The sequence below is a fragment of the Lepidochelys kempii genome, chromosome 9, assembly GCF_965140265.1.
Source record: "Lepidochelys kempii isolate rLepKem1 chromosome 9, rLepKem1.hap2, whole genome shotgun sequence".
Taxonomy (NCBI): Eukaryota; Metazoa; Chordata; order Testudines; family Cheloniidae; genus Lepidochelys; species Lepidochelys kempii.
Window position 1 is genome coordinate 61374117 of NC_133264.1, and position 12424 is coordinate 61386540.

Sequence of the window (12424 nt, forward strand, 5' to 3'; positions counted from 1 at the left end):
GCACAATCCCCTCTGCCTGCCCCGGGGACTCTGAGCCTCTTGCCTCCCTGAGCCAGACACCCACCATCCCCCCACACCCTCTAGATACCCAGCCCCGCAATCCGCTCGCAGCCCTCCAGGCGCGCAGCCCTTGGGCCCCTGCGCCCCGCTCAGCCGTGGCTACGGCGCAGGCTTCTGCGGCGCTCAGCCCTTGCCGGGGCCGGGGCCGGGGCCGGGGCCGTGACCTCCGGTCGGCGATGACTGGCCCTGGGCGGGCCCTGGGGACGCAGCTCCCACTAGCGCAGCGCTCCCAACGCGCTGAGGAGAGGAGCCGAGCCGGGCCCCCGCCCCCTTTTCGCTCCGCCCCCTGCCGCCCCAGCAGCTCCCTTCTCCCACCCAGCAAGTGGCTACGAACAGGGCCGCGCGCAGCTCGGCCCAGGGGCGGGGCTTACCGCCGGGAGCGCGCGGTCTCGCGTTCCGGGCGGGCTTCCCGGGAAGTGCGCGTGCGCTGGGGGCCTTGTAGTTACCACGATGAAGTAGGTTTGAGGGACCCGTTCTCCCGGTGGGGCCGCTTGTGGGGGCTACGTGGGCAGGGGGCTGCGTAGGGGATTATAGGGGCTGTTTGAGGCGTATGTGGGGGTGGAAGGCTATCTAGGGGGTTCCGGGGGGCTGTTTGTGGGGGCTGCGTAGGGATATGTGGGGGGCAGGGAGCTGCATGCGGGATACAGGGGCTGTTTGTGGGGAGCGAGACAGCATAGGGAGTATGGGGGCTGTTTGGAGGTGGCTGCATGGGGGATATGTGAGGGTCCGGGAGGCTACATAGGTGGAATGGGGCCTGTTTGTGGTTGGCTGTAAGGGGATATGTGGGGGCAGAGGCTGTTTGTGGGGGCTACATAGGGATATGTGGGGGGCTGGTGACTGCATAGGGGATATGGGTGGGGGCTGTTCATGAGGGGGGCTGCATGGGGATATGTGCGGGGCAGGGAGCTGTATAGGGGATACAGGGGGTGTTTGTGGCTGACTGTATGAGGGGGTGGAGGGGCTGTGTGTGGAGGGAGGGAGGCATTGGACAGGGAGATGTCCATACCTTGGTAACTGTTTGGCCTTTGCCCTGAAGCCCCCTGACGAAGGTGAAACTGATCAATGAGCTGAATCAACGGGAGGCTGAGCTGGGCGTACAGGAGAAGGTGTCCTGGCATGCAGAGTACAGTGATAGTGCCTGGATCTTCGTGGGTATGTACTTGGTACAGCAATCTTGGTGCTGGTTCCCCCAGGTCCTGTACCATGACCTCTGTGAGTCAGCTCTGGAGGCTGAGCACCAAGTGAAGTCTATTTCACTGTTGCTGTGTCCTGTAACAATGTCAGTCTCTGTTGAGAGGCTCTGAGAGAACATGTTGTGGGTGCAAGGACTTTCAGGGTCTTCCTCTCTGGTATATTGCTCAGGGGATGGATCATGCAGTCTTGATATGCTTTAGGCCCAAAGAGGCTCAGGAATAAGGAGCTCTAGAATTTCTTTCTTTCCCAGGACTTCAGGATTCTTTCTTAGCTCTCCCAGGTTCAGGTTATAGACTTTATATTTGGACGTGCTGTCATGATGGGCATGTTCTCTGAAAGTGTAATCTCTTCTGTTCCTCTAGCTCTGGGTTCCTGATCTTGAACCACTTCTCTTATCCACATGTTGCCAACTGCCACTGGTTTTTCTTCATCCGTTCAGCCTGCATTGGCTGGTAAAAGGCTGGTATTCACAGTTGGATTTTTTCTATTTGAGATAAAATAGCATTTCCCCATTCTGTCCTTTTTGCAGTATAGCCAGTCTCTGCTGCAGGATGTTCTTTCTGCTCTCTCAGAAGGTGTAATAATCTCCAACTCTCTGCACATCTCTCTGTGTGTGTCATGCAGACGGCTTGGCTTCCTTAGTAGTTGCTATCCACAAGAGGAACTTCCACTCAGCTACCTGTATGTCCTGCAGGTACCTCTCTACGCAGGGCTAACTCTTAGGACAGTGAGGACACATACCCCAAGGCCCTGATTTTTCAGAGTGCGCACTCCTGTGGCTCCCATTGACTTAAACTGAACATCTACAACTCTAACTTATCTGTAAACTGAACCCTGCATAACTGAAGATTAGTATACAAGTCCCTTAAGCAATTACAGTTCCAGCTGTTTAACTAGCCTGTGCATCCTCCACACATATCCTGACTGCTCCAGTCCAAGTACCCTTTCTTCTGGCTGGCAAATTATTTTACCCTCTTTAGCAGTGTACACCCCATCATCTCTCTGCTAACATCATGCCCTGTAGTTGAATGGATTATTAATGTAACTAACTCTGTGGGTAAGGTTGTAAGGTCACTTTCAGTTTAACTCCTAGTTCTCACTTATGAATAATTTTCCAAGGAAGTTTATCTAATTCTCCCCCATTTGTTTATTTTGTCCATCTGTTGTCTCTTGTCTTGTGTTAAATTGGGGACAGTTACTGTCTTTTTGTCCTGTGTCTGTAGAGTACCTGTCACAGTGGGGTCCTAGTCTATGACTGGGATCCTTACACACTGCCATAATACAAATATTATTACTATTAATAATGAAAATAACACTTTCAATGGAAAATATTTGTTTGTACCGTGACAAGTGTGGGAATGTTGGTGATATTTTTATGATTCTAATATGCGTCTTAGTTTCCCTCTTTTCTCAGGCCTTGTCTACACTGCCTCTTTATAGCGCTGAAACTTTCTTGCTCAGGGGTATGAAAAAACATCCTCCTTGGCGATGCAAGTTTCAGCGCTGTAAAGTGGCAGTATAGACAGTGCAGCCGCACTGGGAGCTGCGCTCTGGCAGCACTGGGAGCCACGCTCCCCTCGTGGGGGTGGTTTTTTTTTTTACAGTACTAGGAGAGCTCTCTCCCAGCACTGGTGCTGCGACTACACATCCATGCTAAAGTGCTGCCACGGCAGTGCTTTAACATTGGTAGTGAAGACCTACCCTCAGTGATGCATGTCGTGAGTGGAAAGAGCAGGAGACCTGAGGTGTTTTGTCATGTAACTGTATGGGGTGTCATGAATGGGTTGTTCAGGACTGGCTGGGACCAACTCATATCAGTTGACTAAGACAATGGAAACCCCAGTGACTGAACAGTTGACAGCTATCAATGGGAGGCTCCCAGCTTAGCTGGGAAGACAATGTGGGGAAGTTACAGTAGGTGGTAAGAAGTACCACTGGTAAGAAGTACTGGGCTCAGAGAGAGACAGCAGGTTCTCCTGGACCTAAGACAAAGGGACAGGCAGAGAAAGGAAACCAAGATGACTTCTAGCAGCGTGGCTCAAGAGAAACATGGCATTGGCCATTATGGACTATGTCTTAACCTTTGCTTCTCTTCACTAACCTACAGACTTCCTGATGCTGTGTTTCAGTTGACTAATAAACCCTACTCTGTTTTGAAAGGTAGCCTAGTGTTTCTGCAAATACTTGCTGAGATGCATTGATCCCTGAACAGGGGAAAAGTCTCTTGAACAGGAGTCTAGTTCAGTTGGATTTGCTGGGCAACACTCATGGGAGTGGGGGAAGGGAAACAGGACTGCTGGAACCCAGAGGTTTGAGTGTTGGAGGCGTTGAGGCCATGTGGCCTATCCTTGAGGAAGAGTGGGACCCCTTGGGGGTCTAGAACACTGAAGGGATACCTCCCAAAACACGTTTAAATGTTAAGGCATAGCACAGATCCACTGACTATTATGTTTTGTTCTCTACTCTTTCCCTTTGTATCCTTGTCTTCTCAGTGCACTTAAACACACAGTGCAGTGTCTTTTTCCTACACTAGAACAATGGCATTGCTCATATGCATGCTCTGCCCCTCACTCTGCTATAACAGCAGCAATAAAGCTACAGGCAGGGGTGTGCGGAGAGAGGAACGGTTGCAGGAAGGCTGAAGGAAAGGTCCATAAAATCCTCCTAAACGTGATGAGGAAAGCAGAAACACATAACCACTTCTAAAGTCCTGGGTGTACTATTAAAGGGGGCTCACTCAGAAAATTGAAGTATTTTAAATTAGTTTCAAAGCAATTCAGGCTTACGGTGTCTCTTTTCAAAAGGAACATCGGGCTCTCTTGGTCTTCAGGTAACCAAATGTCTGAAGTTCACACACTCTGTGAATAAATCCCCAGTGAGGAATACTTTTACTGAGGGGTTGTGGGGATGAAATGTCACATTACTCTCTAAATAATTTGCCTAACTTCTTGGGGTGCTGTTGAAGAAACAAAAGCTTGAAGAGATAGTGCTGTAACTATGTATCAAGAGTGGTAAAGATTAATGCCTAAAGAAATCTACAGAATGTAATTCTTCTATTCTGTAGTGTTACAATAAGGGGATAACCCTTTTTCCTAACTGTTTTCTAAAAAAACAAACTAAATGCAAAACTTGCATCAGCAGAAACATTGAGGATACAAAATCAAACACCCACATCAGGAAATGCAAAGTTAAAGCTGTCAAATCAACCTTAACTTGTCCATTTTGCATATACTGGACCAGATTTTCAAGTGCTCAGTCCCCACCCCTGGGAATTAGATTTTCAAAAGAATTAAAAGCATTGGGTTTTGAGTACTTCTAAAAATCTGATTTTCTCTATAATGAGGTTAATCCAAATTTCTCCATGTCTCTAGTGTTAATTTCCAGACCTGGGTCTAAATTAAGATTGTTTTATGCATTTAAGAAAGTTCTGTAGAACTTCTTCAGCATTATGATATTGTTCTGAATAAATCAAGTGACTTGAATATTTGAAGAATTGTTGCTTAGAGTATGGGAGCCAGAGGAGAGGCATATTGGGTTGAGGAGATTGGCATGGTAATCCGCAAGGCCAGGAAGAAAGGCTGCACTACAGTCCTATTCAGTTGAGCAGCATAACACCTGTTTCCTTCTCCGCAGGAGGTCTCCCCTATGAGTTGACAGAAGGTGATATCATCTGCGTGTTTTCACAGTAAGTGGAATTTCATTTCTCATTTTCAGTAGTTTAGCAGGGTTGCAGCATGAGGCCAAATGGTTGGTGTTATGCCTTGATACTGCATGACACGTGGCCTCTCAGAGACCGCCCCTCCCTCCTCACCCCCCATCATTGCAGGATGAATCTTGAGGGCTGGTGACTTTTCCTTCTCTGTTGCACTTTTCCTATTAGGTTTTCCATGGAATTGTCATTTCCCTGGCCTTTGGTGCTAAGACTAAGCATTTGTGACTACACTTTTTTTCTTTCTAGATATGGAGAAATTGTGAACATTAATCTTGTGCGAGATAAAAAGACTGGAAAATCAAAAGGTTTCTGTTTTATTTGCTATGAAGATCAGAGAAGCACCATACTTGCTGTTGACAACTTTAATGGGATCAAGGTTGGTATGTCAAAGAAGAGAGACCTGCCTTTAAATAAAGCCCTGTCTGTGCCCAGATTGGCTGCTAGTATAGGGCTGTTATGTGCTATGACATTAGGGCATGCAGAGCTCCAGTTCACCATTCTTTTCATGTCCAAGAGTGCACAGTTAGAAGCATTTGTGGCTCCCATAGTGTCTGCAGAGGGAATTACAGCAGTATATTAGTGCCACAAGAGCAGAGACATCCAATATGGCACATGGGCTGGATCCAACCTTCAGAGCTGTTTCCTCCAGTGTGCAGCTTCCTCTATAACTCGCAAAGGGATCTCTCCAGCTACCCACCTAGGGCAACTCAGGTATGGAGCAGAAGATGGAGTGAGTAGAATTGTGAAGGGAGCTTGTGTTTGATCCCAGGCACTTATCCCTCTCCCCACCTTAGCATCAGCCTTTTGTACAGCTGGCCTCACAGTGCCCCACAATGTGACCTGGAAGGAGGATCCTGTCCAGTCTCTCTGCTCCTGCTTTGAAAGCAGGCTCCTTCCTCCTCCCTACCACATTGACGCCTCCCAGTACTAGGGTCAGAGGTGGCTTCTTTTCAGTGACCCCCGCCGCTGCTGGGATGCACAAGGGAGGTGGCAGCTTCTAAGTTACAGGGAATAGATCTGGGGGTGGGGACAGAAATGCCCCAAAGGGGGTGGGGAAGGAGAAGTACTCAACAGTGTATATAACTGGAAGAGACTTCTTCACAAAAAAGTGTATATGTGGGTCATGCAAAGTGGTTATAGGAAATAACAGGAGTGGAGGAGTCAGTTTGTCTCGAAACGCCACACTGAAGTTCACTGACTAAAGAGGCTCATTTTGCAGGCAGACAATACTGCAAAACGGGACCTGTGACCTTATCCCTTGAACCTTTCACTTGCCCCAGAATGTGCTAGAGTTCTGGCAGAGAAGGCACTTCCATATTTAACCCCTGTTTTTAGGCTTGAGCTCTTCAGCAAAAGATATTTTTGCTCTCCAAGGAGAATGCTGTTGACATCTGATAAGATCTCAATCTCCTTGATAAACCTTCTCCTTGTGTCTGCTAGTGTTTCTAAAGCTTTTGTGAGCCAGCTGCTGCTGACACCCCCTCTATCAATGGACACATTGGACTCCTGTTGGCACCCACTGCCTCATACAACTTTGTTGGCCTTAGTCCCAGTGAGAGTCATGAGGTTTCTTTCTGGTCATAGACCTACTCATTCTCCAAATCAGTACCACACCTGCTCTGAGTGTCATTGCAACCCTGCTTCACAAAAACTGCTATATCCTGGGCCTTGGAACTGACATGTGGTTTTGTCAGTCTTACAGACTCTCTTTGAGGTCTAGGAATGCAGATTCTCCCTCTCTGCTTCTTGTTTCTTCCTAACACAGTGGTTCCCAACCTTTCTTGTGGGAATAGCAATATGCTATTCCCAGAAGACTGTGGTGGGCGCCAAACACCCCGCCGCCGAAATGCTGCTGCCGAAAAGTGGCAGCGGGAAGAAGTGTTGCCGCTGAAATACGGCAACGCTTCTCGGCAGCATTTCGGTGGCGGGGTGTCCTGCGGGCGCACAAAAATGCCCTGGCAGGTGCTATGGCACCTGCAGGCACCGCGTTGGGGACCCCTGCCCTAACATATATATTGGTTCTCATCCAACTCCAGGGATTAGGACCCACCTCCCCTTTTACGCTTCTTGGTGGCATCTTATTTCTCTGTACAAGGAAACCCCTCTGACATGACTGTCCCAGGAGTGTTCCCCTGGCTTTTGGGCTCTGGCTGGTTACTCTTCTTTGCAAAGCCCTCTTGCTCACAGCACTGAGGGGTCACTCATTATTTTGCCAGTGTATTAGTGATAACTTTTTTGATACGTAGGAGTATTTTATCAAGTGTGGAAGGCCACGGAAGGTGACATGTCTCCCACAGTCATCTGATGCTGTGGTAGAGTGGGGTGCAGGGATAGGGGGAGCTCATGGCTGCCCATGCATGGATAGGGGATATTTCAAACTGTCGCTGGATTTATCTGGCCTTCTGCTGTCTGAATGGCTCTACTTTGAGTCCTGGGGCAGGGCATGTTCTCTATGGCAGGGGTTTGTAACAGGACCCCTACCAATGTAATCACAAAGAGGGAGCCTGATCATGCGTGAAAGAAGGAGGTCTTGAGCTCAGGCTTGGAGCCCAAGTCCTGTGACTTTCGCCTGTGTGCTGTGTACTTTTTGTAGCCTTGTGGGTTTATTGGCAACTTTACTAATAATCCAGCCTTTCCTTTGTATAGATAAAAGGAAGGACAATTCGGGTGGACCATGTCGCTAACTATCGCCCTCCAAAGGACTCTGAGGATATAGATGATGTAACAAAAGTCCTACGTGAGAGAGGCTGTGGGGCTAAAACTCCTCCACCTACTTCATCTGACTCTTCCTCAGAAGACAGTGAGGTACCAGTGAAAAAGCACAGAGGTGAAGCATGTTCCTACCAGAATCCTAATCCTGGAAACACACCATGCGAGAACTCCTCAATCCTACAAGGCATCGAGCAACACAAACAAGCACTTGCCAACGGGAACAGTATGGGGAGACATAGTCTTGGTGTCTAGGTTGTCCTTTGCCATCCTGCTAGGGGAATCCATTGTCCTGCATTCTGTCCTCATTCTGCTGGCTGTGGATCTCTCTCCTCTCCTCTCTTTCCCCCGCCCTTTCCTTCCCGCCTTCCAGACCCTGGGGGCTGTAATAGCTAACCTGCACGCGCTGCTTTACCAGATGGATCCTTTATGCACAGAGTTCTCAGTTGAAGCTCTTGGCTGGCTGCAGAGCTACACCTGAGAGCAGTGGGGTTTAGGGGGAAGGGGGTTGGGTTCCTGATTTTAAAGCTTAGAGGTACTTGCCTGTCTCATTTCAACATATCATGTGGGCCTTATATGGCTTGCCTGACACAATCAGATTGTGCAGAATCTAAACTTCTTTAAGTTAGAAGAAGGCACAACCATATCCAATGGTAGGAAGCTATCATTTTTACTCTGTTTTTTATGAGATTATCAATTTGGTTGATAAAGGTAATAGTGTTCATGTAATATATATAGACTTCTGTAAGGCTTTTGACTTGGTACCATGACATTTTGATTTAAAAAGTAGACAGATATAAAATTAACATGGTACGCATTAAATAGATTAAAAGCTGGCTAACTGATAGGTCTCTAAACATAATTGGAGATGAGGAATAATCATTGAGCAGGTGTGTTTCTAAGAAGCCCTGTAAGGATCGGTTCTTGGCTCTATGGTATTTAACATTTTTTATCAATGACCTGGAAGAAAGTATCAAATTATCACTTTCTTAAAGTATCAAAATGTTTGCAGATTATACAAATTGGGGGAGTAGTAAATAATGAAGAGGACAGGTCACTGATTCAGAGTTATCTGGATCAATTAGTAAACTGGGCACAAGCAAACAATGTGTTTTAATATATCTAAATGTATATATCTAGGAACAAAGAATGTAGGCCATAATTACATGATAGGGGCCTCTATCCTGCAAAGCGGTGACTCCAAGAGAGATTTGGGGAGCATGATGGATAATCAGCTGAACTTGATCTCCCAGTGTGATGCTGTGGCCTAAAAAGCTGATGTGATCATTAGATATATAAACAGGATACTCAGGTAGGATTAGAGAGGTTATTTTACCTCTGTATGGCCCTGGTGTGACCATTGCTGGAATCCTGTGTCCAATTCTGGTGCCTACAATTCAAAAGGGATATTAATAAATTGGAGAGGGTTCAGAGAAGAGCCATGAATTAGAAAGCATGCCTTATAACGATATACTCAAGGAACTCAAACTATTTAGCTTAACAGAGAGAAGGCTAAGGGGTGACTTGATTAGTCTATAAGTACCTACATGGGGAAGAAATATTTGCTAATGGGCTCTTCAGTGTAGCAAATGAAGGTCTAACAAGATCCAGTGGCTGGAAGTTGAAGCTAGACAAATTCCTATTGGAAATAAAGGTGTAAAATTTTTATAGTGAGGGTAATTAACCGTTGGAACAATTTACCAAAGTTTATGATGGATTCTGTATCACTGGAAACTTTTAAATCAAGACTGGATGTGTTTTTTTTGTTTTGTTTTGAATGTTCTGGTTCAAACAGGAATCCTTTCCATGGCATGTGTTATAGAGGAAGTCAGATGGCATGATCACAATAGTTACTTCTGGTCTTGGAATCTATGAAAGCCTTTAAATCAAGACCGGATGCTTTTCTAAAAAAAGTGCTCTTGTTCAAACAATTTATGGGCTTGAAACAGTTAACTGGGTGAGGATCTCTGGTTTGTGTTATACAGTAAGTCAGACTAGATGATTATAGTAGTCCCTTCTGGCCTTAAAATCTATTATATTGAAAAAGTAAGGTAAGGGTTTTTTTTTAAGCCCTCATGGCTTCAGGGAACTTTCAAAATGTTTACTGAGTGTAGCTGATATACCTGCCTGAGTGTGCAGAGAGCCTGAAACAATGGCTTAGATGTGAGCTCTTTGGCTCTCTATTAATCTCTTTTGAAATGTCAACTTTAAAGCCCAGTGCTAATGCTTCAGTGTGAACATTAACTATTTAACTGCTAATCATTTTAGAGGCTGGAACAGGGAGGTCTGTGGGAAGGAATGCATAGGGATCACAGAAGAGAGTCAGGGAAAGGATGGCAAAGGAAGAGAACTGCAGGGCAGGCACAGTATTGGATTTAATGGAGAGCAGATTTTCCCACTGAGTGGTGCTGAATGTGGCAATAAAACTAAATACATAAAGTATAGTTACTACCTAATGGATCTACATTCTCTCTCTCTCTCTATGCCCACTGACACCAGGAAGCTTGGCTATGGATGCATGGTGGGGAGGCTGTATAGTACACTGCCCCATGTCACTTAATTAAACATGGAATCTAGCCCTCTCCTTGGAGTCGAGCATCTCTGTCTTAAACACACCCACTGGGTGGATATCTTAATTCTTATTAAAGAAAACCAGTACAAATGTGTTAAGGATGGACTGCAGTAATCCCTGCACTCAGATACTTGGTACAGCAGATGGTACCAAGTCAAATCAAAATGTGACTGCACAGCCTAGCTGGGAAGCTTGTGTGTGTGTGTCTGGAACGGGGGGAGGGGAGCGGGCAGTGTGAAATCAGGGAATGGGGGAGAGCTTCCTAATTAGGGGTGCTGATAGCATGGAGTGGTGGGAAGGATGGGTGAAGGCAGCATGGGAGGCTAGGAGCCTTCTGTGGTCAGGAGCTGGAAATATTGGAAGAAAAACATTCTAGGGTGAATGGAACATGCGGAGTTGAGGCTGAGGCAGTGCTTCCATGAGTCTCTCTCTCTCACAGGGATCAATCTGTATTTCAGATAAAGCGAAGAGCAAAAGAGAGCAGAAGGAGAAGAGGAGGGACCTGCAAAGTGTGAAGAGGGCCCTCCCTGCAGGAGAGCTGTCTCCTACAGCCTGGATTAAAAAGGAAAAGGAAGACTCTGCCTATGACCAATATGCTAACCCAAGGCAGCAGTCCCGGAATGGGTCTGGGCGAAAGCATGCAAGCAGGACTTATCTAGAAGAGGAACCTGAGCAAGAGCAGTGTCGCAAGAGAGGTGTGGAGAGACGAGGGGACAAGGGGCACCAGGAGCAGAAAGGTCTGAGCAGTGCCTGGAAGGAGGAAAAGGCAGAAGACAAGAACAGAAAGGGGGAAGGCCACAGCAGCAGACAAGAAGAATGTCTAGGCACTAGATCAAGAGAGCGATGGGAGAGAAGCACCAGGGACCAGCATGCCAGGGAAAGAGAGCTGTCCAGCTCTCGGGACTCCAGCCACTATTGACCTGCTTGTCCTGTGGCTGCAGACTGAGCAGTACTCCAGGCCACTGGTGCTCCCTGTGGAGAAATACTGTGGGTAGCTAGTAATTGGAGGGGGGAGGAAAACCCCGCCTGTTTAATCCATTTCTAAGCTTGCTTCGAAGCCTCTCTCCTACTAAACTCCAAGCATTTGTGCCTCTGTGAGTGCAGTGAAATAGCACCCTATTTTCCTCCATCAGCTTTGTATCTCTGCTCCTCGTTCCTGCAGTCCTTCCTCAAGGACCAGAGAGCCAGGCACCCTCCTGCTGTTGTCTTAGCTGGTGGAAGTGGCTGGGGTCTGGGGCGCACACTCAAGTTGCAATCTACAGTAAATGCCCTATGGTGTTAACAGTGAGATGCCTCCCAGATAATGAGCTTTGTCTGGCCACTTCATTGTTGTCAAGAGAGCATGCTGGCCCCTGTAGTTCTCAGAAATAACCTGTGTCATCAGTTCTGTTGGTGAGGGTTCCCTGCCTAAACTGAAACAGGTGGTGAATGTGTCTTCAGTAGTCCATATAACCTGGATTTATGTCACCTGAGGAATTCTAACGTGGCCATTTGCTACTGCCATGAATTCCCAAGTGTTGCATTGTGGAGTCAGGATAGCTTACTGTTTTAAATGTCACTTAATGTTTACCTCCTCTCTCCAGATCTATGGCTGTTTTACTATTCTAGGAATAATAAAACTACTTTGAACAAATGGCCTGCTTCAGGTCATCCCTGAGAGAGAGTGTGTGTGACCAATCTGGGGCTGCTTATCAATACTTAGTTTTATATGTGTGTCTGATTGCAGTAAGGGGATCTGCTGTATGAATACAAGGGGTTTATTTAAGAAGAGGCTGACTACCTCCAATCCCCTGCTGAGTTTGTCAAAGGGGCGGGGCTGCCTGAGTCTGGGGAACTGAGAACAAAGAACTTTGGCTGGTTTTACAAAGACAGTCTCTCAAGGATGGGGGAACAGACGGTCGGGGTGTGAAGTAGGCCTGCCCAGGACTCTAGGTCAGATAGACATGCATGTAGACTTCTGTTTTTAAAACTATGCTATGCTTTGTTCCTACGGTTAAGATTAAACAATACTTTTGATTTTAAATGAGAATGTTTTGGGTCACTGTATTCTGTGCTTTCACAAGCTCCCGAAGGGAGGAACTGCAGGTGCCAAGTGAGACCTGCTGGTAAGCCCAGTTGATGCAGAGAGTGGTTAACCACATGGCATGGCCTAGGATTAGGGGAACTGTCAGAGTCCA

At 47.0% G+C, this 12424-nt stretch overlaps 1 protein-coding gene across 1 annotated transcript; it reads left to right on the forward strand.

Annotated features, from left to right (window-relative positions):
- The first annotated feature begins 395 nt into the window (after nt 1-395).
- On the forward strand, nt 396-12276 carry RBMX2 (RNA binding motif protein X-linked 2). The gene is made up of 6 exons (XM_073360659.1): nt 396-515; nt 1097-1212; nt 4888-4939; nt 5213-5342; nt 7613-7793; nt 10706-12276. The coding sequence occupies exons 1-6, from the start codon at nt 511-513 to the stop codon at nt 11164-11166; spliced, it is 945 nt and encodes a 314-aa protein (XP_073216760.1). The 5' UTR covers nt 396-510; the 3' UTR covers nt 11167-12276.
- The last annotated feature ends 148 nt before the right edge of the window (nt 12277-12424 follow it).

Coding starts and splice junctions, on each gene's coding strand:
- RBMX2 (XM_073360659.1), top strand. Junction 4,940..5,212: donor ATCATCTGCGTGTTTTCACA/GTAAGTGGAATT, acceptor TTTTCTTTCTAG/ATATGGAGAAATTGTGAACA. Junction 5,343..7,612: donor ACAACTTTAATGGGATCAAG/GTTGGTATGTCA, acceptor TCCTTTGTATAG/ATAAAAGGAAGGACAATTCG.